Raw genomic sequence first — 25,732 nt, forward strand, 5'->3', positions numbered from 1 at the left:
TGATGCCTAGATCTTTTTCCTGGGTGGTAGCTCCTAACATGGAACCTAACATCGTGTAACTACAGCAAGGGTTATTTTTCCCTATGTGCATCACCTTGCACTTGTCCACATTAAGGGGTAGATTTTAAGAGGCGCGCGAATAGCCTACTTTTGTTTGCGCTCCAGGCGCAAACAAAAGTACGCTGGATTTTAGTAGATACGCGCGGAGCCGCGCGTATCTACTAAAAAACCTGGATCGGCGCGCGCAAGGCTATCAATTTCGTATAGCCTGCGCGCGCCGAGCCGCGCAGCCTACCCCCGTTCCCTCCTAGGCCGCTCCGAAATCGGAGCGGCCTAGGAGGGAACTTTCCTTTGCCCTCCCCTCACCTTCCCCTCCCTTCCCCTACCTAACCCACCCGCCCGGCCCTGTCTAAACCCCCCCCTTACCTTTGTTGGGGGATTTACGCCTCCCGGAGGGAGGCGTAAATCCCCGCGCGCGAGTGGGACTCCTGCGCGCCGGGCCGCGACCTGGGGGCCGGTACGGAAGGCGCGGCCACGCCCCCAGACCGCCCCGGGCCGTAGCCACGCCCCCGTACCCGCCCCCAAAACGCTGCCGACACACCCCCGCAACGCCGCGCGCTCCGGCCCCGCCCCCGACACACCTCCCGACACGCCACTCCGAAAACCCCGGGACTTACGCGAGTCCCGGGGTTCTGCGCGCGCTGGTGAGCCTATGTAAAATAGGCTCACCGGCGCGCAGGGCCCTGCTCGCGTAAATCCGCCCGGTTTTGGGCGGATTTACGCGAGCAGGGCTCTGAAAATCCGCCCCTAAATTTCATCTGTCATTTGGATGCCCAATCTTCCAGTCTTGCAAGGTCCTCCTGTAATGTATCACAGTCTGCTTGTGATTTAACTACTCTGAATAATTTTGTATCATCCGCAAATTTGATAACCTCACTCGTCGTATTCCTTTCCAGATCATTTATATATATATTGAAAAGCACCGGTCCCAATACAGATCTCTGAGGTACTCCACTGTTTACCCTTTTCCACTGAGAATATTGACCATTTAATCCTACTCTCTGTTTCCTGTCTTTTAACCAGTTTGTAATCCACGAAAGGACATCGCCTCCTATCCCATGACTTTTTAGTTTTCGTAGAAGCCTCTCATGAGGGACTTTGTCAAACGCCTTCTGAAAATCCAAATACACTACATCTACCGGTTCACCTTTATCCACATGTTTATTAACCCCTTCAAAAAAATGAAGCAGATTTGTTAGGCAAGACTTGCCTAACAAATCTGCGCCGCCATTCTGCGCCGCCATTTTGCAAAATCGCGGCGCAAAATGGCGGCGGCCATAGACCAACACGATTCGACTGCAGGAGGTCGTTCCGGACCCCGCTGGACTTTTGGTAAGTCTTGTGGGGGTCAGGAGGCCCCCCCAAGCTGGCCAAAAGTCCCTGGGGGTCCAGCGGGGGTCCGGGAGCGATCTCCTGCCGCGAATCTTTTTCCGTACGGAAAATGGCGCCGGCTGAATGGATCGACTGCAGAATGGCGCCGGCTGAAGACAACACGATTCAATTGCAGGAGACCGTTCCGGACCGCCGCTGGACCCCCAGGTAATTTAAGGCATTTGGGGGGGGGGGGTTCGGGAGGGTGGGGGATTTAATTTAAAGGGTCGGGGGTGGGTTTTAGGGTGTTTTAGTGTGCCGGTTTTCCTGCCCTCCCCCTTCCCCCGATTTACGATTTTTTTGACGATAAATCGGGGGAATTGGTATTGTATCGTGGCCCTAACGATTTTTGACGATTTAAAATATATCGGACGATATTTTAAATCGTCAAAAAACGATTCACATCCCTATATCCTCCTTCCACCAAGTCTCTGTGATGCCAATTATGTCAATCTCATCATTTGCTGCTAAACACTCTAACTCTCCCATCTTACTTCTTAGACTTCTGGCATTGGCATACAGACATTTCAAAGTGTGTTTTTTGTTTGTATTAACAACCTGCTTTTCAGTTGTTAGGGATAATTCGGAAATCATTAGCTTTGGTGATTTTTTACATATAGGCACATGGACTATGTTTGCTTTTAATGGAACCTCTCTTGGGATGCCCTAACTCTCCTGTTTCATTAGTATCCTTCAAGGATACATTTCTCCGAACCATGTGCTGCTGAGTGACTGTCTGCTTTCCCCCTTGTTCTAGTTTAAAAGCTGCTCTATCTCCTTTTTGAAAGTTAGTGCCAGCAGCTTGGTTCCACTCTGGTTAAGGTGGAGCCCGTCCTTTCGGAAAAGTCTCCCCTTTCCCCCAAAGTTTCCCCAGTTCCTTACAAAGCTGAATCCCTCTTCCCTGCACCATCGTCTCATCCACGCATTGAAACTTACAGATAAGTCATCACTTTACTGTGAATATTGTGTTTTACCAACAGACAGGCGGATACCGTACACCACCTTAGAGAGTACCAGGGACCAGGGCGGTCTCGGCCTCCCTGATTTCAGATTGTATAATGCCGCCTGCCAGCTGCGATTTGTGGGAGAGTGGCTCACCGATACTTATATTTACTGTGCAAAGGCTTGCTTGCTTCCATGACGTTCTCCTGGTCGCCCCTGTTCCTTCTAAAGGCAAACCCAGCCATGCTGTGCACTCTGAACTTTCCTAGGACACTGCTTTACCCGTGTATAAAAGCTTGGCGTTGGCTGTGCGCCGCCTGCGGACTATGGGGCACAGCGACTTTGCTGCTCCCTCTATTGGGCAACACCGATTTCCCTCCGGGACAAGATTGTAGTCTTCACTTTAAGAAATGAGCCCAGAGACCAAGATGGCCGCCGATCAATGAGGACGTGAAGGTAGCAGCTCCTGACTTGTTGAATGTTTCTTGCTTTTCTGTACAATTTCCTTGGACTTTCCTGCTTGAGCAACATGCCGCATACAAAAAGAAAAGCTAAAGTAAGAGAAGGCTTACCTACTGTTGAAGATATCCGACAGCCGAGTATCGTTGCAGCCTTTACTAAGACGCCATTGAGGAACCCCGGGGGAGGAGTCGCTGCAGCTGGTAATGAGCAGTTGCCAGGCTCCCAGACCTTAGAAACAACTTTGAGCCCGGGGGCTCCAACAACGCCCGAAGCTCCTGCGGGTGGAGAGTTGTTCCTACTTCAAGAACTACATACCCCTAACTTGCAGAGAAGAGCAGACGATATTTCTGCTTCTTCGGAGAGCCCGGTGTTTACCGGGCTCCAGCAAGTTAGGAGAGGAAACCGCACGCCGCATAGACCAACGAGAAAAAGGCGCAGCAGCAGAGGTAGAAAATCAGAATGGATCTTTACTGCTTACTTGTTCTACACCCACATTAGCTCCTTCCTTGGAAGAAATTAGAAATATACTCTTCTCTGTGCAGAAATCTATAAATGCACTGACTATGACAGTACAAGAAGCAATATTGAATTCTCGGAAAATGGAGGAGCAGAATGAAAAATTGGTAAAACGTATAACCCTGTTGGAGGGTAAAGTAGACAATATGGCTAAGATTCAAGTGAATTTGATAACATCGGAGAAAATGCAAGAGAGTAAAATGGAACTGCTTGAAAACCAGATAAAAAGAGCTAACCTGAGAATATTAAACTTCCCAAAGACCAGGATGATGACAGCGAAAGATTTATTCTCAAGTTATTTGATAAATATTTTGAAATACTCCCAAGATAATTTACCATTATTATCGAGGATTTACTATTTGCCTCAACGTACCTCAATGGTTAATAAGAGTAATCAAGATGTGAATCAACTAGATGAAGATGTGAATTCGGACTTAAATATTACTGAATTTCTAGAGAAATCTTTTGAATCTGAAATAAAAACTAGAGCAACACTTTTGATTCAATTTGCAAGTGTAATTGATAGAGATACAGTGCTAAGATCATATTTTAGATTTCAGAAATTGAAGTTTTACGGATATACAATACAGATTTTCCCAGATATTGCAAAGAGTTCCCAATTGAAAAGAAAAAAGTTTCTCGCAATGAGGGAGGAAGCTATAGAGCGTGGAGCAAAGTATTTTTTACGTTTTCCTTGTAGATGTATAGTAAATTTCAGAGAGTCAAAGTATGTTTTCAATGAACCTGAGCAATTACGTTTGTATTTAGATTCTTATTCTCAATCCTAGAGAAACTATGAATAGTAGTTGGGAAAGAAATGGATGGTGTCACTCATTGTTCAGTTAATTTTGGCATATAATTGATATAAATATTTCTTAGTGATATTGCTCTAATTTCCCCTTGGTCTCCCCACAGATTTCTTTGGGAGTTATTCAATATGATTACAGATATATGGTAGAATTTCTTTGTATTTTTTGAATGTTGATACATTTGTTGGAAATTTCCTATTGTTTATCTTTTATCTGTAAGTCATATTGTAATTTTGTTTTCTTGTAATAATGAAAAATTCAATAAAATATAAATTAAAAAAAAAAAAAAAAAAAGAAATGGCCCAGAAGGGCATCGTCTTTTTGTTTCATCTGTTTGTCGAGGATGTACAAGCATAGATAACATAGAAACATAGAAATGACAGCAGAAGAAGATCAATAGGCTCATCAAGTCTGCCCAGCAAGCTTTCACTCTTATTTTCTCATACTTATCTGTTACTCCAACCGCTGAGTACAGGGCCCTTATTGGTAACTTTTTGACTCTAATTTCCTTCCACCTCTGCCTTTGATGCAGAGAGCAGTGTTGGAACTGCATCAAAGTGAAGTATAAGGCTTAATGTTTGAGGGTAGTAACCGTCGTATCGAGCAAGTTACCCTGATGTTTGTTTACTCATACTGCTCAGATCAATGCCTTGTTAGATGTTGTCTGGATGTAAATCCTATTTCTTCATTTCCCCCTGCCGTTGAAGCAGTGAGCTGCACTGGATATGCATTCAAAGTGAAGTATCAGGCTTAATTTGTTAGGGGTAGTAACCGCCGCAATAAGCAAGCTACTCCCACGCTTATTTGTTTATCTACACTATGCAATTCAGTCCTTGTTGGTTGTTGTCTGAATATAAATCCTCATTTCTTCATTCCTCTGCCATTGAAGCAGTGAGCTGCACTGGATATGCTTTCCAAGTGAAGTAACAGGCTTAAATTATTAGGGGTAGTAACCGCCGCAACAAGCAAGCTACTTCCACGCTTGTTTGTTTACCCAGACTGTGCTATCTTGTTGGTTGTTTCCTGAATGCAAATCTTCTTTTTCCACATTTCCTCTTGCCATTGAAGCATAGAGCAATGTTGGAGTTGCATTAACCGTGTGAATGTTTATTGAATAAGGGTATTAATCACCAGGTAGTAGCCGTCATTCCCGCAAGCCACCCCCATACCTCTTCTCTTCATTCCCATCCTCCCGGCTTTATGGATCCACAATGTTTATCCCACGCCACTTTGAAATCCTTCACAGTTTTGGTCTTCACCACTTCCTCCGGAAGGGCATTCCAGGCATCTACCACTCTCTCCGTGAAGAAATACTTCCTGACATTGGTTCTGAGTCTTCCCCCTGGAGTTCTAAATCGTGACCCCTGGTTCTGCTGATTATTTTCCATACGAGCATTTCAATCCCTGCTGCATACTTTCTAGATTTCTCCCCTGCACTTCTTTGCCTACCTGCATGCTCGACACTACTTACAGGGATTTCATTGGACGACCGAAACCTTTGGCTCGGAACATTTGTTTGCAACCCTTTTTTCGATACCTCATGTGTCACTAACACAGTAAATTGGGTAAACGTTTTCGCTCCCACCGCCATTTGGAAGTGCAGGCCAGATATTGGATAGCTCTGTTGGGTTATCCACTGATGACCCGAGCACTTTGAACCTGTTTCAAAACCACGTACTCTCATATCCCAGATCATGGACTGAGGGAGTTGCAATTTCGTATTTTGCACCATACTATCTGTGATGACGTCTGGCGGTTCCACATGAAATGTTTACCTTCCCCATCCTACATAAAGTGTGCGTCTCATGACGGACATTTGTTACACCGCCTGCTGGACTGCCCGACCCTGGATGGGTTTTGGTCTTCAGTGCTGGAGGTTATCAAAAATGTACTGGAGCACCGGTCACAAAAGCTGGCGCAGTTCTTCTTCATGGCTCCCACCCACATCGCCCCTCCCTGGATCGGTTTGGCAGATGTGCTGTTCTGCTGGCTTGCCGCACCATTCTATCCATGTGGGTAGAACCGACTATGCAACCGCCTATTACAGCCTGGTATCAGAGGATGGCGTCGCTCATGCACCTTGAAAGGCTGGACTTTGTTGTCGGCCATCGTAAACCTGACAAAATCTACTGTGCTTGCTGGGTCCTCTTTTTTGGTCTTTTGCCCCAACACATGCAAAACAGCCTACGTCCTGCTGGATACACCTTGGACTGGCATTAGTTCTAGAACTGAATGCATCGTATCCTTCGTGTTCCTGAGATGTGGGATTCGGCTCGGTCTCCTGGGTGGGGTGGAATGCATGGTTGTGTGTGTGGCTCTATAGTATGAAGGTGAGTGGTGGGTACTTTAGTTATAAAGGGTGGTTCGCGTTGGGAATAGCACATATTACTGCACTTGTGTTGTACTGGCGCTATTGTGCTACTGAGTCCTAGCTTGCTGATGTACTCTTTGTGGAAGAACTATGTACTATCTCAGCTGCGCTGGGGCTGCTGTTTCTGACTGTGAACCCCTGAAAATGATAATAAAAAATATTTTGGGAAAAAAAAAATTTTTGGACTTACCCTGACATCACCAGGGTTACCCAGCAGCACAGGAAGAGTTTTTAGCTTTAACGTCTCACCCCAAGAATGGCTCCATTCAATGTATTCAACTGTATCACCTCTCTGCCCCCAACCCTGGCAAACCTCTCCACTCAGCCACACTGAGGGGGGACACAATTAATGCTTTTTACCCCTAGAAATCTCTTTGATAATTTCCCTATAAGGTCCCAACAATTTTATCCTCAGCATCAGCCTTAGAACAGGAGTCAAAATGTAGAATCAGTTCAGAGAGAACTTCCTGGCTCAGAAATCAATAAAATCCCAAAGAGGAACCTCTGACAATTCTGAATTATCTGTCAAATAACAACTTGAATTTGTCAGGGATTTCTGTTATACGTCTGATGCACATAAAGCAAAATTGCTTACCTTGTAATAGGTGTTATCCCAGGACAGCAGGATGTAGTCCTCACATATGGGTGACGTCACCGATGGAGCCCAGCTCGGGAAATCTTTCTGTCAAAGTTTCTAGAAACTTTTGACTGGCCCAGTGAGGCCACTGAGCATGCCCAGCATGCCATGATATTCTCTGCCACAGGTGTCTCACTTCAGTCTCGTATGTAGCAATAAGCTTTAGCAAAAAATAAAATAATAAAAGGTATGAGGCCCAACTCCGCGGGGTGGCGGGTGGGTTTCGTGAGGACTACATCCTGCTGTCCTGGGATAACACCTATTACAAGGTAAGCAATTTTGCTTTATCCCAGGACAAGCAGGATGCTAGTCCTCACATATGGGTGATTAGCAAGCTAGAGGCTGAGTCATTTTGTAGTGAAGCAACAGTGATGTGTTGTTGTGGAAATGAGTCAGACGAAGATCACAGTGGATTGGTTGTAGAAGGAGTTGGGATTAGACTGGAAACAAGTTCTTTAAGACAGATTGTCCATAGGCTGAATCTTGTCGTCCTTGTTTGTCCAGACAGTAATGAGCTGCAAAAGTGTGAAGAGAACTCCATGTTGCTGCTTTACAGATGTCAAGGATTGGCACTGAATGATAGTGTGCTACCGAGGTTGACATTGCTCGTACTGAGTGTGCCTTTACTCGCCCCTGGAGAGGAAGGCCTGCTTTTTCATAGCAAAACTGTATGCAATCTGCTAGCCAGTTGGATAGAGTATGTTTTCCCACTGCTTTACCCGGTTTGTTTGGATCATAGGAAACAAAGAGTTGATTGGATTTCCTGAGGGCTGAAGTGCGGTTTAAATAAAAGGACAATGCACGTTTACAGTCCAGAGTGTGTAAAGCTCTTTCTCCTTGGTGAGAATGAGGCCTTGGAAAGAATGTGGGTAAAACTATGGGTTGATTCAAGTGGAATTCCGTAACTACCTTGGGAAGGAATTTTGGATGTGTACGGAGTACCACTCTGTCATGTAGGAACTTTGTATAAGGTTCGTATGTGACAAGTGCTTGTAACTCACTCACTCTCCTAGCTGATGTAATGGCTATGAGGAAGATAGTCTTCCATGTGAGAAATTTAAAGTCACAGGAATCTATGGGTTCGAAAGGAGAATGCATTAATCCTGTTAAAACCAGATTCAGGTCCCATTCAGTGACTGGAGGCTGAATTGGTGGTTTAAGGTGAGTTAAACCTCTCATAAACCTACTGACAAGAGGTTGTGTGGATATAGGTGCATCTCCCATTTTGTTATGGTAAGCTGAGATTGCACTCAAATGTACTCTTATGGATGAAGTCTGAAGACCAGAGTCTGAAAGATGGTATAAGTAGTCTAGAAGAGAAGTAGTGGGGCAAGTGAAAGGATCAATATGGTTTTGTCTGCACCACAAAGTAAATCTTTTCCATTTGGAAGAATAATTCTTTCGTGTGGAAGGTTTACATGAAGCTATAAGCACTTGAGATACATTGGTTGAAAGACTGAGTGGTTGTAAAATCAAGCTTTCAACATCCATGCCGTCAGAGATAGGGATTGAAGGTTGGGATAGCGCAACCGACCCTGATTTTGAGTTAAGAGAGTAGGAGCTACTCCCAGGCGAATTGGATCCCTGACCGAGAGGTCTAGAAGTTTGGGAAACCATACCTGTCGAGGCCAATATGGGGCTATGAGTATCATGGTTCCCTTGTCCTGTTGTAGCTTCACTAGGGTTTTGGTTATGAGCGGTATCGGGGGATACGCATATAGTAGGCCTGAGTTCCAAGGGCGAGCAAAGGCGTCCTTGGCTGGCTGGTTCTTCTGTTTGTGTAAAGAGCAGAAGTTGTCCACTTTGTGATTCAGATGTGACGCAAAGAGGTCTATGGTTGGTTGTCCCCAACTTTGGAATATCCTGGTCGCTACTGAGGGATCCAGGGCCCACTCGTGTGGTTGGAACTGACGACTGAGTTGATCTGCCACTACATTGTGTATGCCTGCCAGATAAGTAGCCTGGAGGAACATTGAGTGGTTCAAGGCCCAGGCCCAAATCTGTGCAGCTTCTTGACAAAGGACATACGAGCCCATACCTCCTTGTTTGTTGATGTACCACATGGCTACTGTGTTGTCTGTTTGGATGAGAACAGTCTTGTGTGAAAGGCAGTCCTTGAACGCATGCAGCGCATAACGTATAGCTCGAAGTTCCAGAAAATTGATTTGAAATGTTGCTTCGAGTTTTGTCCAAGTCCCTTGAGTTTGGAGATTGTCTATGTGAGCTCCCCAACCCAAGGTGGATGCATCTGTAGTTAACGTTATCTGTGGAACTGGTTTTTGGAAGGGTAGGCCCTTGCGTATATTGTCCTTGGTCGTCCACCATCGTAGGGATGAACGTAGTTGGTGGGTTACCTGAATTGGAGAGGACAGTGGTTGAATGGCTTGGCTCCATTGTGATCTTAGAGTCCATTGGGTTACTCGCATGGCTAGCCTTGCCATAGGAGTGACATGAACTGTGGAGGCCATGTGGCCTAGTAAGGTGAGAAACTGATGCGCTGTTGCTTGTTGTCGTGAATAAATTGAGTTTGCCAACAGGGACAGTGTTTCTGCACGATCTTCAGGTAGAAAGGCCTTTGCAATGATGGTGTTCAATTCTGCTCCTATGAACTGGAGTAGATGAGAAGGAGTAGTGTGGGATTTTTGATAATTGATCAGAAAACCCATTTTTTGAAGTACAGCAATTGTGTGATGTAGAGAAGTGACAGCTCCTAGATAAGGGAAGACATGAACACCTTGCTTGTGTAAGTGTGCTGCTATTACTGCCAGACATTTGGTGAATACTCTGGGAGCAGAAGCGAGGCCGAATGGCAGCACTCTGTATTGGAAATGCTGATGGCCTACTGTGAAGCGCAGGTACTTGCGATGAGAGGAAATATTGGAATGTGTGTATAAGCATCTTGAAGATCCAGAGAACAAAGCCAATCTCCCTTTTGCAGAAGTGGAAGCATGGTTCCTAGAGAAACCATCCTGAACTTTTCTTTTTTTAAGAATTTGTTGAGATTTCTGAGATCTAGGATGGGATGTAGACCTCCAGTTTTCTTTGGAATGAGGAAATACCGGGAGTAGAATCCTCTGCCCTTCTGACTTTGTGGCACGTGCGCCACAGCCCTGGCTTTCAGAAGAGCGGATAATTCTATTTGTAAATGGAGTATGTGATTTTTGTTGAGATGAGAATACTTCGGTGGAAAAATCCTGAGGGAGTGATGTGAAATTGAGGCGATATCCTTGATGTATTATTGAGAGGACCCATTGATCGGATGTTATTGACATCTACTCTTTGTAAAATTGGGATATTCTTCCGCCAACTGGTAAGGTGGATTGGGGATTGGAGTATAGGCCCTGTTCCCTGGATTGAATTTCAAAAGCCTGATGCAGGTCCTGTCTGAGGAGCTGGTTGGGGCCTAGTCGACCTTTGCTGTCTCTTTTGAGGTCTTTGTTGAGACCTAGGAGGCCTTGGCCGAGATGTGGGAGGATAGTATCTTCTTGGCCTGTAAAAAGGACGTTTTGTCTCCCTACGTGGGGGTCTGCGACTTGTATGTGTTGCAGAATCATGAGGGAGAGTTGATAGTTGCTTCAGGGTTTCTGAGTGCTCTCGTAATTGAGCAACAGCATCCTGCACTTTGGTACCAAACAAATTATCTCCCTGGCAGGGAAGGTCAACAAGTTTGTCCTGGACCTCTGGTCTTAAATCAGAGGCCTTGAGCCAGGCCCACCTCCTTGCGCTAATGCCCGATGCAGCTATTCTTGAAGATGTTTCAAATGCATCGTAGGCGGCTCTGACCTCGTGCTTCCCTGCTTCTAAACCTTTTTGAATAATATTTTGTGCTGCCTCTTGGTGTTGTGGAGGCAGGGATGGTACAAATTCTTCAATCTGTTTCCAGAGATTTCTCTGGTGTTGTCATGTAAAGTTGGTATGCTGAGATCTTTGAGTTCAGCATTGCTCCTTGATATATTTTCCGACCAATCTGATCTAAGAACCTATTGTCCTTTCCTGAAGGAATTGAGGCATGGGTTCTTGTCCTCCAAGACTTCTTTTGTGGCAGATTCAACTACAAATGAATGGTGAGGAAGTTGAGTTTTGTGATACCCTGGTGCAGGTTGTACGAGATACGTGGAATCTACCCTTTTGTTTACTGCAGGAGTTGCGCAGGGATGCTCCCAAATCCGCTGCTGGAGTTGCAGTAGCACTTCATGGATGGGAATAGCCAGATTGTGCTTAGGGGGATCTACAAACTGTAGTATTTCCAGGGTCTGTTGTCTCTCATCTTTCTCAGCTTGTAATTGAAACGGTATAGACTCTGCCATTTCCTGTAGAAATGATGAAAAAGAGAGGTCTTCTGGAGGTGACTGCTTTCTGGACTGAGGTGGTGAATGGTCGGACATAAATTCCTCTGATGAGGGCTCAGATGCGGTGTCAGACCAAGTATCAGAAGTTGGAGTTTGGTATGGAGCAGGTGTAGGCTTCTGAGGTGGGTGTGTACCAGAAGGTCCCTGCAGTGGGTCAGGTGAAATTTCCTGTTCCTCCTCCTCTTGCCCTGGAATGGTAGGCAAGGAAGCCAACAGCTCCTGGTATCTCTTAGTGAGAAGGTTATGCAGTGCTGCTTCTGAACCAGTAGTTTCAGTGGCTGCAGTTGAAGGTCTTGGCATGTATGCTTAAATTTTCCCGATGACTTGTGCATCAATGTGGATGGCTTTTGGAAAGGAGGTATGGATGGTGCCATTGTGTAAAGAGACATCGACTGTGTAGCAGATGGCATGATCGATGTAAGAAAAGAAAACATCGAGATAGGAATCATCGATGTACTGATGGATGGCTCTCGTGCTAAACTTTCAAAAGGGAAACTTTGATAAATGAGAAAAATTGTTAGAAAAAAAAGTGAAAGGAGCAGCTACAAAAGTAAAAAATGTCCAAGAGGCGTGGTCATTGTTAAAAAATACCATTCTAGAAGCACAGTCCAGATGTATTCCACACATTAAGAAAGGTGGAAAGAAGGCAAAACAATTACCGGCATGGTTAAAAGGGGAGGTGAAAGAAGCTATTTTAGCCAAAAGATCTTCATTCAAAAATTGGAAGAAGGATCCAACAGAAGAAATAGGAATAAAGCATAAACATTGGCAAGTTAAATGTAAGACATTGATAAGACAGGCTAAGAGAGAATTTGAAAAGAAGTTGGCTTGTAGAGGCAAAAACTCACAGTAAAAACTTTTTAAAATATATCCGAAGCAGAAAGCCTGTGAGGGAGTCAGTTGGACCGTTAGATGATCGAGGGGTTAAAGGGGCACTTAGAGAGGATAAGGCCATCGCAGAGAGATTAAATGATTTCTTTGCTTCGGTGTTTACTGAAGAGGATGTTGGGGAGGTACCCGTAATGGAGAAGGTTTTCATGGGTAATGATTCAGATGGACTGAATCAAATCACGGTGAACCTAGAAGATGTGGTAGGCCTGATTGACAAACTGAAGAGTAGTAAATCACCTGGACCGGATGGTATACACCCCAGAGTTCTGAAGGAACTAAAAAATGAAATTTCAGACCTATTAGTAAAAATTTGTAACTTCTCATTAAAATCATCCATTGTACCTGAAGACTGGAGGATAGCAAATGTAACCCCAATATTTAAAAAGGGCTCCAGGGGCGATCCGGGAAACTACAGGACCGGTTAGCCTGACTTCAGTGCCAGGAAAAATAGTGGAAAAGTGTTCTAAACATCAAAATCACAGAACATATAGAAAGACATGGTTTAATGGAACAAAGTCAGCATGGCTTTACCCAGGGCAAGTCTTGCCTCACAAATCTGCTTCACTTTTTCGAAGGAGTTAACAAACATGTGGATAAAGGTGAACCAGTAGATATAGTATACTTGGATTTTCAGAAGGCGTTTGACAAAGTTCCTCATGAGAGGCTTCTAGGAAAAGTAAAAAAGTCATGAGATAGGTGGCGATGTCCTTTCGTGGATTGCAAACTGGCTAAAAGACAGGAAACAGAGAGCAGGATTAAATGGGCAATTTTCTCAGTGGAAGGGAGTGGACAGTAGAGTGCCTCAGGGATCTGTATTGGGACCCTTACTTTTCAATATATTTATAAATGATCTGGAAAGAAATACGACGAGTGAGATAATCAAATTTGCAGATGACACAAAATTGTTCAGAGTAGTTAAATCACAAGCAGATTGTGATAAATTGCAGGAAGACCTTGTGAGACTGGAAAAATTGGTCATCCAAATGGCAGATGAAATTTAATGTGGATAAGTGCAAGGTGATGCATATAGGGAAAAATAACCCATGCTATAATTACACAATGTTGGGTTCCATATTAGGTGCTACAACCCAAGAAAGAGATCTAGGTGTCATAGTGGATAACACATTGAAATCATCGGTACAGTGTGCTGCGGCAGTCAAAAAAGCAAACAGAATGTTGGGAATTATTAGAAAGGGAATGGTGAATAAAACGGAAAATGTCGTAATGCCTCTGTATCGCTCCATGGTGAGACCGCACCTTGAATATTGTGTACAATTCTGGTCGCCGCATCTCAAAAAAGATATAATTGCGATGGAGAAGGTACAGAGAAGGGTTACCAAAATGATAAGGGGAATGGAACAACTCCCCTATGAGGAAAGACTAAAGAGGTTAGGACTTTTCAGCTTGGAGAAGAGACGACTGAAGGGGGATATGATAGAGGTGTTTAAAATCATGAGAGGTCTAGAACGGGTAGATGTGAATCGGTTATTTACTCTTTCGGATAGTAGAAAGACTAGGGGGCACTCCATGAAGTTAGCATGGGGCACATTTAAAACCAATCGGAGAAAGTTCTTTTTTACTCAACGCACAATTAAACTCTGGAATTTGTTGCCAGAGGATGTGGTTAGTGCAGTTAGTATAGCTGTGTTTAAAAAAGGATTGGATAAGTTCTTGGAGGAGAAGTCCATTACCTGCTATTAAGTTCACTTAGAGAATAGCCACTGTCATTAGCAATGGTAACATGGAATAAACTTAGTTTTTGGGTACTTGTCAGGTTCTTATGGCCTGGATTGGCCACTGTTGGAAACAGGATGCTGGGCTTGATGGACCCTTGGTCTGACCCAGTATGGCATTTTCTTATGTTCTTATGTTCTTATATAGGTCCAGATGGCATCGATAGCATCGAGAGAGGTGTAGGCATATACGCCGGCATCAACGTAACCGTCTGCATCAGCTGTGAAGCCGGTATCGATGAAACCTCCATCATCGGTGTTGCCGCCGGCATCGACATGGGTGTCGGCATCGGCGGTTGTGCCAGAACTTGCTGTTTTAAAGCCTCGGTGACAATTTGTTTAATCAATGTAGTCAAATCCGGTATCGATGTCGATGACTGCGTTGACGTCGATGGTGTTGATGATGGAACCGAGGAGACGGAAGTCGACGGAACCGAAGTCGGTTTTTGTCGCTTAGCTAGCTGTTCTTCCGGCGGAGGAAGCGACGGGGACACCGTGGAACGATGCCGTTGATGCTTATGCTTGGGTCTCTACTCAGTGACTGACCTTGTCAATGAAGTGGAGGGTGCTGGTGAAGAGGCATCGCCGGAACCCTCCGGTAGTCGTTTTTTAATAAGAATTTTCTTCGTGACGCCCACCGGTGAAGATTTTGTGGAAGTTGAAGGGGAAGGCACGGATTGAATTTGAAAAAGTTGTGCCATTTTCTCTTGCCTGAGTTTTCTGCCTTTTGGAGTCATCTCTTGGCATTTTTGACACGAAGCGATTTCATGTTGTTCTCCGAGGCACCGAATACATTCTAAATGGGGATCCGTTATGGACATTGTTCGGTTACAGGCTGGGCATTTTTTGAAGCCCGAGGCCATGTTTGCATCGACAGCCGTCGATGGAAACTTGAGAGAAAATGTGAAAAATGTGAAATCGGAGAAGAATTTTTCTGTCACCGTCCGGTGATAAACACAGGGAGACCCCAAATGGGGAAAATTTTTTGAGAAATCAATGACTTTTTTTTAGTCAAAGTTGTGAGGGAAACTCACAGGGCTCCTATAACCACGATGTCGATGGCAGCGCGGAAAAACGAAGACTGAAGTGAGACCCCTGTGGCAGAGAATATCATGGCATGCCGGCATGCTCAGTAGCCTCAGGCTGCCAGTCAAAAGTTTCTAGAAACTTTGACAAAAAATTTTCCCGCACTAGGGCTCCGTTACTGACGTCACTCATATGTGAGGACTACATCCTGCTTGTCCTGGGATAAAAACAGAGAATTATCATTTGTATAAATATCTGTTTATGATTCTATTCTAGCGCATATAAAATGCCAAGTTCTTTCTTTATAACAGAGGAAATGTCACAAGTTCTCTGATGGACGTTTTATAAACTGGAAGCTCTAACATTTCTCTATTTCTTACTGTTTCTTCCCACCCTGCAGGACTGGATAAGTTTATTCACAGTCTGATAAATATATTTCTGCCTGGCACTGTATTTATTTCTCTTCTCTGACCTCTGATCCGTGTTTCTCTTTGTTTTAATTCAGAGTGGTGGATGGGATGTGCCAGATATGCAGGTAAGTGCTTCTGATATAACTAATTATACAAATGATCCAGTCTCCTCCAGCCTCAGCCTTCTCCTCCTGCCCCCTGCATGCTTCCTGGGAGGGGAGGGGTTGGGGCAGGAAGCAGAGGGCAGTTCTCTGTCACCTGAGATTCAGGGCACGGGGCAGAGGACTGGGTGCTCATGCAATGGGTCCCCTGCTAGGCAGAGTCAGGGCATAGGTAACCCCAGCACTCTCCTCCCTCACACACCAGCAGTATCTTTACCCTCTTCATCCCTCTCCCCTCCAAGCCTGATCTAAACATTCTCCTCCTGTTCCCCTTCCAACCTCAGCATAGAAACATATAAATATGACAGCAGAAAAAGACCGTATGGCCCATCCACCCAATTAATTTAGCACAATAACTCTCATCACTTCCCTAGAGATCCCCTGTATGTATCCCAGGCTATCTTGAATTCAGATACTATTATTGTCTCCAACACCTCCACTGGGAGGCTGTTCCATGTAACCACCACCCTCTCTGTGAAGAAATATTTCCTAAGATTACTCCTGAGTCTCCCCCCCTTCCGCCCTCTCCCTCCTACTAATCCTCACTCTCTCTCTCTCTCCACCACCCTCTCTGTAAAGAAATATTTCCTAAGATTACTCCTGAGTCTCCCCCTTCCACCCTCTCCCTCCTACTAATCCTCACTCTCTCTCCCCACCACCCTCTCTGTAAAGAAATATTTCCTAAGATTACTCCTGAGTCTCCCCCTTCCGCCCTCTCCCTCCTACTAATCCTCACTCTCTCTCTCTCTCCCCACCCTCTCTGTAAGAAATATTTCCTAAGATTACTCCTGAGTCTCCCCCTTCCACCCTTCTCCCTCCTACTAATCCTCACTCTCTCTCTCTCTCCCCACCCTCTCTGTAAGAAATATTTCCTAAGATTACTCCTGAGTCTCCCCTTCCACCCTTCTCCCTCCTACTAATCCTCACTCTCTCTCTCTCTCCACTACCCTCTCTGAAAAGAAATATTTCCTAAGATTACTCCTGAGTCTCCCCCTTCCACCCTCTCCCTCCTACTAATCCTCACTCTCTCTCCCTACCCTCTCTGTAAGAAATATTTCCTAAGATTACTCCTGAGTCTCCCCCTTCCACCCTCTCCCTCCTACTAATCCTCACTCTCTCTCCCCACCCTCTCTGTAAAGAAATATTTCCTAAGATTACTCCTGAGTCTCCCCCTTCCGCCCTCTCCCTCCTACTAATCCTCACTCTCTCTCTCTCTCTCCACCCTCTCTGTAAAGAAATATTTCCTAAGATTACTCCTGAGTCTCCCCCTTCCACCCTCTCCCTCCTACTAATCCTCACTCTCTCTCTCCCCTCCACCCTCTCTGTAAAGAAATATTTCCTAAGATTACTCCTGAGTCTCCCCCTTCCACCCTCTCCCTCCTACTAATCCTCACTCTCTCTCCCCACCCTCTCTGTAAGAAATATTTCCTAAGATTACTCCTGAGTCTCCCCCTTCCACCCTCTCCCTCCTACTAATCCTCACTCTCTCTCCCCACCCTCTCTGTAAAGAAATATTTCCTAAGATTACTCCTGAGTCTCCCCCCTTCCACCCTCTCCCTCCTACTAATCCTCACTCTCTCTCTCCACCACCCTCTCTGTAAGAAATATTTCCTAAGATTACTCCTGAGTCTCCCCCTTCCACCATCTCCCCCTACTAATGATCACTCTCTCTCTCCACCACCCTCTCTGTAAAGAAATATTTCCTAAGATTACTCCTGAGTCTCCCCCCTTCCACCCTCTCCCTCCTACTAATCCTCACTCTCTCTCTCCACCACCCTCTCTGTGAAGAAATATTTCCTAAGATTACTCCTGAGTCTCCCCCCTTCCACCCTCTCCCCCCTACTAATCCTCACTCTCTCTCTCTCCACCCTCTCTGTAAAGAAATATTTCCTAAGATTACTCCTGAGTCTCCCCCTTCCATCCTCTCCCTCCTACTAATCCTCACTTTCTCTCTCCACCACCCTCTCTGTAAAGAAATATTTCCTAAGATTACTCCTGAGTCTCCCCCTTCCACCATCTCCCTCCTACTAATGATCACTCTCTCTCTCCACCACCCTCTCTGTAAAGAAATATTTCCTAAGATTACTCCTGAGTCTCCCCCCTTCCACCCTCTCCCTCCTACTAATCCTCACTCTCTCTCTCCACCACCCTCTCTGTAAGAAATATTTCCTAAGATTACTCCTGAGTCTCCCCCCTTCCACCCTCTCCCCCCTACTAATCCTCACTCTCTCTCTCTCCACCCTCTCTGTAAAGAAATATTTCCTAAGATTACTCCTGAGTCTCCCCCTTCCATCCTCTCCCTCCTACTAATCCTCACTTTCTCTCTCCACCACCCTCTCTGTAAAGAAATATTTCCTAAGATTACTCCTGAGTCTCCCCCTTCCACCCTCTCCCTCCTACTAATCCTCACTCTCTCTCTCTCCACCCTCTCTGTAAAGAAATATTTCCTAAGATTACTCCTGAGTCTCCCCCCTTCCGCCCTCTCCCTCCTACTAATCCTCACTCTCTCTCTCTCCCCACCACCCTCTCTGTAAAGAAATATTTCCTAAGATTACTCCTGAGTCTCCCCCTTCCACCCTCTCCCTCCTACTAATCCTCACTCTCTCTCTCTCCACCACCCTCTCTGTAAAGAAATATTTCCTAAGATTACTCCTGAGCCTACCCCCTTCCACCTTCTCCCTCCTACTAATCCTCTCTCTCTCTCTCTCTGTCTCTCTCAAGCACCATCTTCTGAGCATAAGAACATAAGAAATTGCCAAGTGTCCATCAAGCCCAGCATCCTGTACCCAAACACCAAGATGATCCCATGCTACTGATGCCAGTAATAGAAGAGGCCAATCCCTAAGTCAACATGATTAATAGCAGCTAATGGACCAACCATTTTTTTAACCCAACTACACTAACTCACTAACCTCATCTTCTTGCAACCAATTCCAGAGCTTAATTGTGCCTTGAGTGAAAAACAATTTTCTCTGATTAGTCTTCAATGTGCTACTTGCTAACTTCATGGAATGTCCCCTAGTCCTTCTATTATCCGAAAGTGTTAATAACCAATTCACATCTACTCGTTCAAAGACCTCTCATGAACTTAAAGACCTCTATCATATCTCCCCTCAGCCCTCTCTTTTCCATTCTGAACAGCCCTAACCTCTTTAGTCTTTCCTCATAGGGGAGCTGTTCCATCCCCTTTATCATTTTGGTTGCCCTTCTCTGTACCTTCTCCAATGCAACTATATCTTTTTTGAGATACGGCAACCAGGATTGTACACAGTATTCAAGGTGCGGTCTCACCATGGAGTGATACAGAGGCATTATGACATTTTACGTTTTATTAACCATTCCCTTCCTAATAATTCCTAACATTCTGTTTGCTTTTTTGACTGCTGCAGCACACTGAGCCGACGATTTTAAAGTATTATCCACTATGATGCCTAGATATTTTTCCTGGGTGGTAGCTCCTAATATGGAACCTAACATTGTGTAACATAAGAACATAAGAATATGCCATACTGGGTCAGACCAAGGGTCCATCAAGCCCAGCATCCTGTTTCCAACAGTGGCCAATCCAGGCCATAAGAACCTGGCAAGTACCCAAAAACTAAGTCTATTCCATGTTACCATTGCTGATGGCAGTGGCTATTCTCTAAGTGAACTTAATAGCAGGTAATGGACTTCTCCAAGAACTTATCCAATCCTTTTTTAAACACAGCTATACTAACTGCACTAACCACACCCTCTGGCAACAAATTCCAGAGTTTAATTGTGCGTTGAGTAAAAAGAACTTTCTCCGATTAGTTTTAAATGTGCCCCATGCTAACTTCATGGAGTGCCCCCTAGTCTTTCTACTATCCGAAAGAGTAAATAACCAATTCACATCTACCCGTTCTAGACCTCTCATGATTTTAAACACCTCTATCATATCCCCCCTCAGTCGTCTCTTCTCCAAGCTGAAAAGTCCTAACCTCTTTAGTCTTTCCTCATAGGGGAGCTGTTCCATTCCCCTTATCATTTTGGTAGCCCTTCTCTGTACCTTCTTCATCGCAACTATATCTTTTTTGAGATGCTACAGCAAGGGTTATTTTTCCCTATATGCAACACCTTGCACTTGTCCACATTAAATTTCATCTGCCATTTGGATGCCCAATCTTCCAGTCTTGCAAGGTCCTCCTGTAATGTATCTCAGTCTGCTTGTGATTTAACTACTCTGAATAATTTTGTATCATCCACAAATTTGATAACCTCACTCGTCATATTTCTTTCCAGATCATTTATAAATATATTGAAAAGCACCGGTCCAAGTACAGAGCCCTGAGGCACTCCACTGTTTACCCTTTTCACTGAGAAAATTGACCATTTAATCCTACTCTCTGTTTCCTGTCTTTTAACCAGTTTGTAATCCACGAAAGGACATTGCCTCCTATCCCATGACTTTTTAGTTTTCTTAGCCTCTCATTAGGAACTTTTTCAAACGCCTTCTGAAAATCCAAATACACTACATCTACCGGTTCACCTTTATCCACATGTTTATAACTCCTTCAAAAAAATGAAGCAGATTTGTTAAGCAAGACTTCCCTTGGGTAAATCCATCTTGACTGTGTTCCTTTAAACCATGTCTTTCTATATGTTCTGTGATTTTGATCTTAAGAATAGTTTCCATTATTTTTCCCGGCACTGAAGTCAGGCTCACTGGTCTATAGTTTCCCAGATCGCCCCTGGAACCCTTTTTAAATATTGGGGTTACATGGGCCACCCTCCAGTCTTCAGGTACAATGGATGGTTTTAATGATAGGTTACAAATTTTAACTAATAGATCAGAAATTTCATTTTTGAGTGTTGTGGTTTTGACATAGTCGTGGACTCTTGGTCGCTACAAGAGGTGACTCCTCCCACAGGGCGGAGCCCTGCAGGGACTTGTAGCGATTGGCTGGCTCTAGAGTAACAGACACTGAGAGAATAAGTCTATATTGTACTGTAATAGGCAATACTCGAGGAGCGGGTAGCTCTCTTCAGCCGAAGAAAGTGAGTCTCAGATGGTGGTGCTCAGTCCAGGCAGATAGATGTTGTAAGTACAGATGAAGCCTCACCCAATGCTGGAGAGTGAGAGGTCCGGTAGTGGTCTGCGAAGTGGGGTAGGCCGAGAACCCAGTCACAGGAGTATTCACAGGGCTGATATGCTGTTGATGAGATGACTTCCGCAGTGCGAAAGTAGAGATGAGAGAAGGCCCAGAGCGCCGGCGCCTTGACGGCCTTGCTGGATCAAGTAGACCCTGGAAGTAGATAGAAGCAAAGCAAGGCCCCCGAGAAGTGGGTAACTTGGGCATCCTTGCTGAAGCAGGGCAACTCCGGAGAGTAGGTAGAAGCGAGGCAAGACCCCCGAGGAGCGGGTGCCTTGAGCTTCCGTGTTGGAACAGCGAAAACCCTGGAGGGTCGGTAGGAGCAAGGCAAGGCCCCCGAGGAGTGAGTACCTTGAACCTCCCTCCTGGAGCAGAGTAACCCCGGAAGGTAGGAGTGAGTACTCAGAGTGGAAAGAGTCTGAATGCAAGGCAAAATTAGCAGAATCAGAATCCTTGCTAACTCATTGCTGGAATGGAGAGCGGAGTCTAAGTAACCGGAGGTAGGTAGTGACTTCATGCGGTGGGGAAGCCCCCAAGGTTCCCGCCATGATGTATTCAAAAGGAGGGGCGACGCATGCACGCGTGCCCTAGGTGACCTCAGTGGGGAAAATGACAAACGCAATCGCCCATGCCGGACCAGGGACACCGGGAGGTCGGCGTGGAGAGGTGGAGGAGCCATCTTGCCCAGAGGAGCGGAGAAGGAGAAAAGAGAGAGGGTGAGACAGAAAGGGCACAGCCGTCTGTGACCAACGGGCATAACATTGAGTTCCTTCAGTACCCTAGGATGCATACCATCTGGTCCAGATGATTTGCTACTCTTTAGTTTGTGAATCTGGCCTACTACATCTTCCAGCTTCACAGTGATTTGGTTCAGTTCATCTGACTCATCACCCTTGAAAATCATCTCTGGAATTGGTATCTCCCCAACATCCTCATTAGTAAACACGGAAGCAAAGAATTAATTTAGTCTTTCTGCAATGGCCTTATCTTCCCTAAGTGCCCCTTTAATCCCTCGGTTATCTAATGGTCCAACCAACTTCCTCACAGGTTTCTTGCTTTGGATATATTTTTTAAAGATTTTATTATGAGTTTTTACCTCTATGGCCAACTTCATTTCAAATTCTCTCTTCGCCTGTCTTATCAATGTTTTACACTTAACTAGACAATGCTTATGTTTTATCCTATTTTCTTCAGATGGATCCTTCTTCCAATTTTGAAGGATGTTTTTTTGGCTAAAATAGCCTCTTTCACCTCACCTTTTAACCATGACGGTAATCGTTTTGCCTTCCTTCCAACTTTCTTAATATGTGGAATACATCTGGACTGTGCATCTAGGATTGTATTTTTAAACAATGTCCATGCCTGTTGAACACTTTTAAAATTTGCAGCTGCACCTTTCAGTTTTTTCAATTTTCCTCATTTTATCAAAGTTTCCCTTTTGAAAATGTAGTGTTAGAGCTGTAGATTTACTTATTGTCCCCCTTCCAGTTATTAGTTTTAAATTTGATCATGTTATGATTACTATTGCCAAGATGGCCCCACCACCGTTATCTTCTCTCACCAAATCCTGCGTTCCACTAAGAATTAAATCTAAAATAGCTCCCTCTTTTGTTGGTTCCTGAACCAATTGCTCCATGAAGCAGTCGTTTATTATATCCAGGAACTTTGGGGCGGATTTTCAGCGCCCTGCTCGCCTAAATCCGCCCAAAACCGGGCGGATTTAGGCGAGCAGGGCCCTGCGCGCCGGTAAGCCTATTTTACATAGGCCTACCGGCGCGCGCAGACCCCGGGACTCGCGTACGTCCCGGGGTTTCGGAGGGGGGCGTGTCGGGGCGTGTCGGCCGCGTTTTGGGGGCGGGTACGGGGCGTGGCTACGGCCCGGGGGCGTGGCCGCGCCCTCCGTACCCGCCCCCAGGTCGCGGCCCGGCGCGCAGCAGGCCCGCTGGCGCGCGGGGATTTACGTCTCCCTCCGGGAGGCGTAAATCCCCCGACAACGGTAAGGGGGGGGTGTAGACAGGGCCGGGTGGGTGGGTTAGGTAGGGGAAGGGAGGGTAAGGTGAGGGGAGGGGCAAAGGAAAGTTCCCTCCGAGGCCGCTCCGATTTCGGAGCGGCCTTGGAGGGAACGGGGGGAGGCAGCGCGGCTCGGCGCGCGCAGGCTATACAAAATCGATAGCCTTGCGCGCGCCGATCCAGGATTTTAGTGGATACGCGCAGCTCCGCGCGTATCTACTAAAATCCAGCGTACTTTTGCTTGAGTCTGATGCGCAAGCAAAAGTAGGCTGTTCGCGCGCCTCTTAAAATCTACCCCTATATGTCTCTAGCAAGTCCTGATGTTACTTTTACCCAGCCAATATTGAGGTAATTGAAATCTCCCATTATTATTGCACTGCCAAATTGGTTTGCTTCCCTGATTTCTCTTAGCTTTTCATCATCTGTCTGCCCATTTTGACCAGGTGGACTGTAGTATACTCCTATCACTATACTCTTACCCAACACACATGGGATTTCTACCCATATAGATTCTACTGAGCATTTAGTCTCTTGTATGATCTTTATCCTGTTGGACTCTATATCCTCCCAGACATAAGGTGCCTCACCCCCACCAAGTTGATCCTCCCTATCATTGCGATATAATTTGTACCCTGATATAGCACTGTCCCATTGGTTATCCTCCTTCCACCAGGTCTCTGTGATAACCAATTATGTCAATCTCATCATTTGCTGCTATACCCTCTAACTCTCCCATCTTACTTCTTAGACTTCTGGCATTGGCATACAGACATTTCAAAGTGTGGTTTTTGTTTGTATTAACAACCTGCTTTTCAGTTGTTAGGGATAATTTGGAAATCTTTAGTTCAGATGATTCTTTACTTCTAGGCACGTGGACTATGTTTTGCATTTATTGGAACCTCACTGTCGGGATGCCCTAACTCTCCTGTTTCATTAGTATCCTTCAAGGATACATTCCTCTGAACCATGCGCTGCTGAGCGACTGTTGGCTTTCCCCTTTGTTCTAGTTTAAAGCTGCTCTATCTCCTTTTTAAAGGTTAGCGCCAGCAGCTTGGTTCCACTCTGGTTAAGGTGGAGCCCATCCCTTCGGAAGAGACTCCCCCTTCCCCAAAAGGTTCCCCAGTTCCTAACAAAACTGAATCCCTCTTCCTTGCACCATCGTCTCATCCACGCATTGAGACTCCGGAGCTCTGCCTGCCTCTGGGGACCTGCGCGTGGAACAGGGAGCATTTCAGAGAATGCTACCCTGGAGGTTCTGGATTTAATCTTTCTACCTAAGAGCCTAAATTTGGCTTCCAGAACCTCCCTCCCACATTTTCCTATGTCAATGGTGCCCACATGTACCACGACAGCCGGCTCCTCCCCAGCACTGTCTAAAATCCTATCTAGGTGATGCGTGAGGTCCGCCACCTTCGCACCAGGTAGGCAAGTTACAGGCGGTTTTCACATCCACCAGCCACCCTGTATCTACATTTCTAATAATCGAATCACCAACTATGATGGCCGGCCTAACCCTTCCCTCCTGGGCAGTAGCCCTGGGAGACTTGTCCTCCATGCGAGAGGACAATAAATCACATGGCGAGCAGGTCCTTGCTGCAGGATCACTTCCTGCTACACCAGGGTGATGTTCTCCTACTGGGAGACCTTTCTGATCCAAGGCAGCACTGGGGCTGCCAGACTAGATTTGGGACTTGGCTACTATATCCCAGAAGGTCTCATCAGCTCCTCCAAGTCTGCTCCTCTAGCCTCCAGAGATCGGACTCGTTCCCCGAGAGCCAGGAGCTCTTTGCACAGAGTGCACACATACAATCTCTCACTGGTGGGTAAAAAATCATACATGTGACACTCGAGGCAAAAGACTGGAAAGCATACCTCTCCCTCCTACTAATCCTCACTCTCTCTCTCTCCACCACCCTCTCTGTAAAGAATATTTCCTAAGATTACTCCTGAGTCTCCCCCCTTCCACCCTCTCCCTCCTACTAATCCTCACTCTCTCCACCACCCTCTCTGTAAAGAAATATTTCCTAAGATTACTCCTGAGTCTCCTTCTTCCACCCTCTCCCTCCTACTAATCCTCACTCTCTCTCCCCACCACCCTCTCTGTAAAGAAATATTTCCTAAGATTACTCCTGAGTCTCCCCCCTTCCACCCTCTCCCTCCTACTAATCCTCACTCTCTCTCTCTCCACCACCCTCTCTGGAAAGAAATATTTCCTAAGATTACTCCTGAGTCTCCCCCCTTCCACCCTCTCCCTCCTACTAATCCTCACTCTCTCTCTCTCCACCACCCTCTCTGGAAAGAAATATTTCCTAAGATTACTCCTGAGTCTCCCCCCTCCACCCTCTCCTCCTACTAATCCTCACTCTCTCTCTCTCTCCACCACCCTCTCTGTAAAGAAATATTTCCTAAGATTACTCCTGAGTCTCCCCCCTTCCACCCTCTCCCTCCTACTAATCCTCACTCTCTCTCTCCACCACCCTCTCTGTAAAGAAATATTTCCTAAGATTACTCCTGAGTCCTCCCCCTTCCACCCTCTCCCTCCTACTAATCCTCACTCTCTCTCTCCACCACCCTCTCTGTAAAGAAATATTCCTAAGATTACTCCTGAGTCTCCCCCTTCCACCCTCTCCCTCCTACTAATCCTCACTCTCTCTCTCCGCTACCACCCTCTCTGTAAAGAAATATTTCCTAAGATTACTCCTGAGTCTCCCCCCTTCCACCCTCTCCCTGCTACTAATCCTCACTCTCTCTCTCCGCTACCACCCTCTCTGTAAAGAAATATTTCCTAAGATTACTCCTGAGTCTCCCCCCTTCCACCCTCTCCCTCCTACTAATCCTCACTCTCTCCACCACCCTCTCTGTAAAGAAAT

The 25,732-nt window shown here is 45.7% G+C and overlaps 1 protein-coding gene across 1 annotated transcript in view; it reads left to right on the forward strand.

Annotated features, from left to right (window-relative positions):
• Positions 1-25,732, forward strand: part of LOC115081400 (E3 ubiquitin-protein ligase TRIM39-like) — a 72,188-nt gene that overhangs the window by 40,853 nt on the left and 5,603 nt on the right. The window contains exon 6 of the mRNA XM_029585856.1: positions 15,673-15,702. Within this exon, the coding sequence (XP_029441716.1) occupies positions 15,673-15,702 (30 nt within the window). The remainder of the gene's footprint in view (positions 1-15,672; positions 15,703-25,732) is intronic.

This window comes from Rhinatrema bivittatum, unplaced genomic scaffold, assembly GCF_901001135.1.
Source record: "Rhinatrema bivittatum unplaced genomic scaffold, aRhiBiv1.1, whole genome shotgun sequence".
NCBI lineage: Eukaryota > Metazoa > Chordata > Amphibia > Gymnophiona > Rhinatrematidae > Rhinatrema > Rhinatrema bivittatum.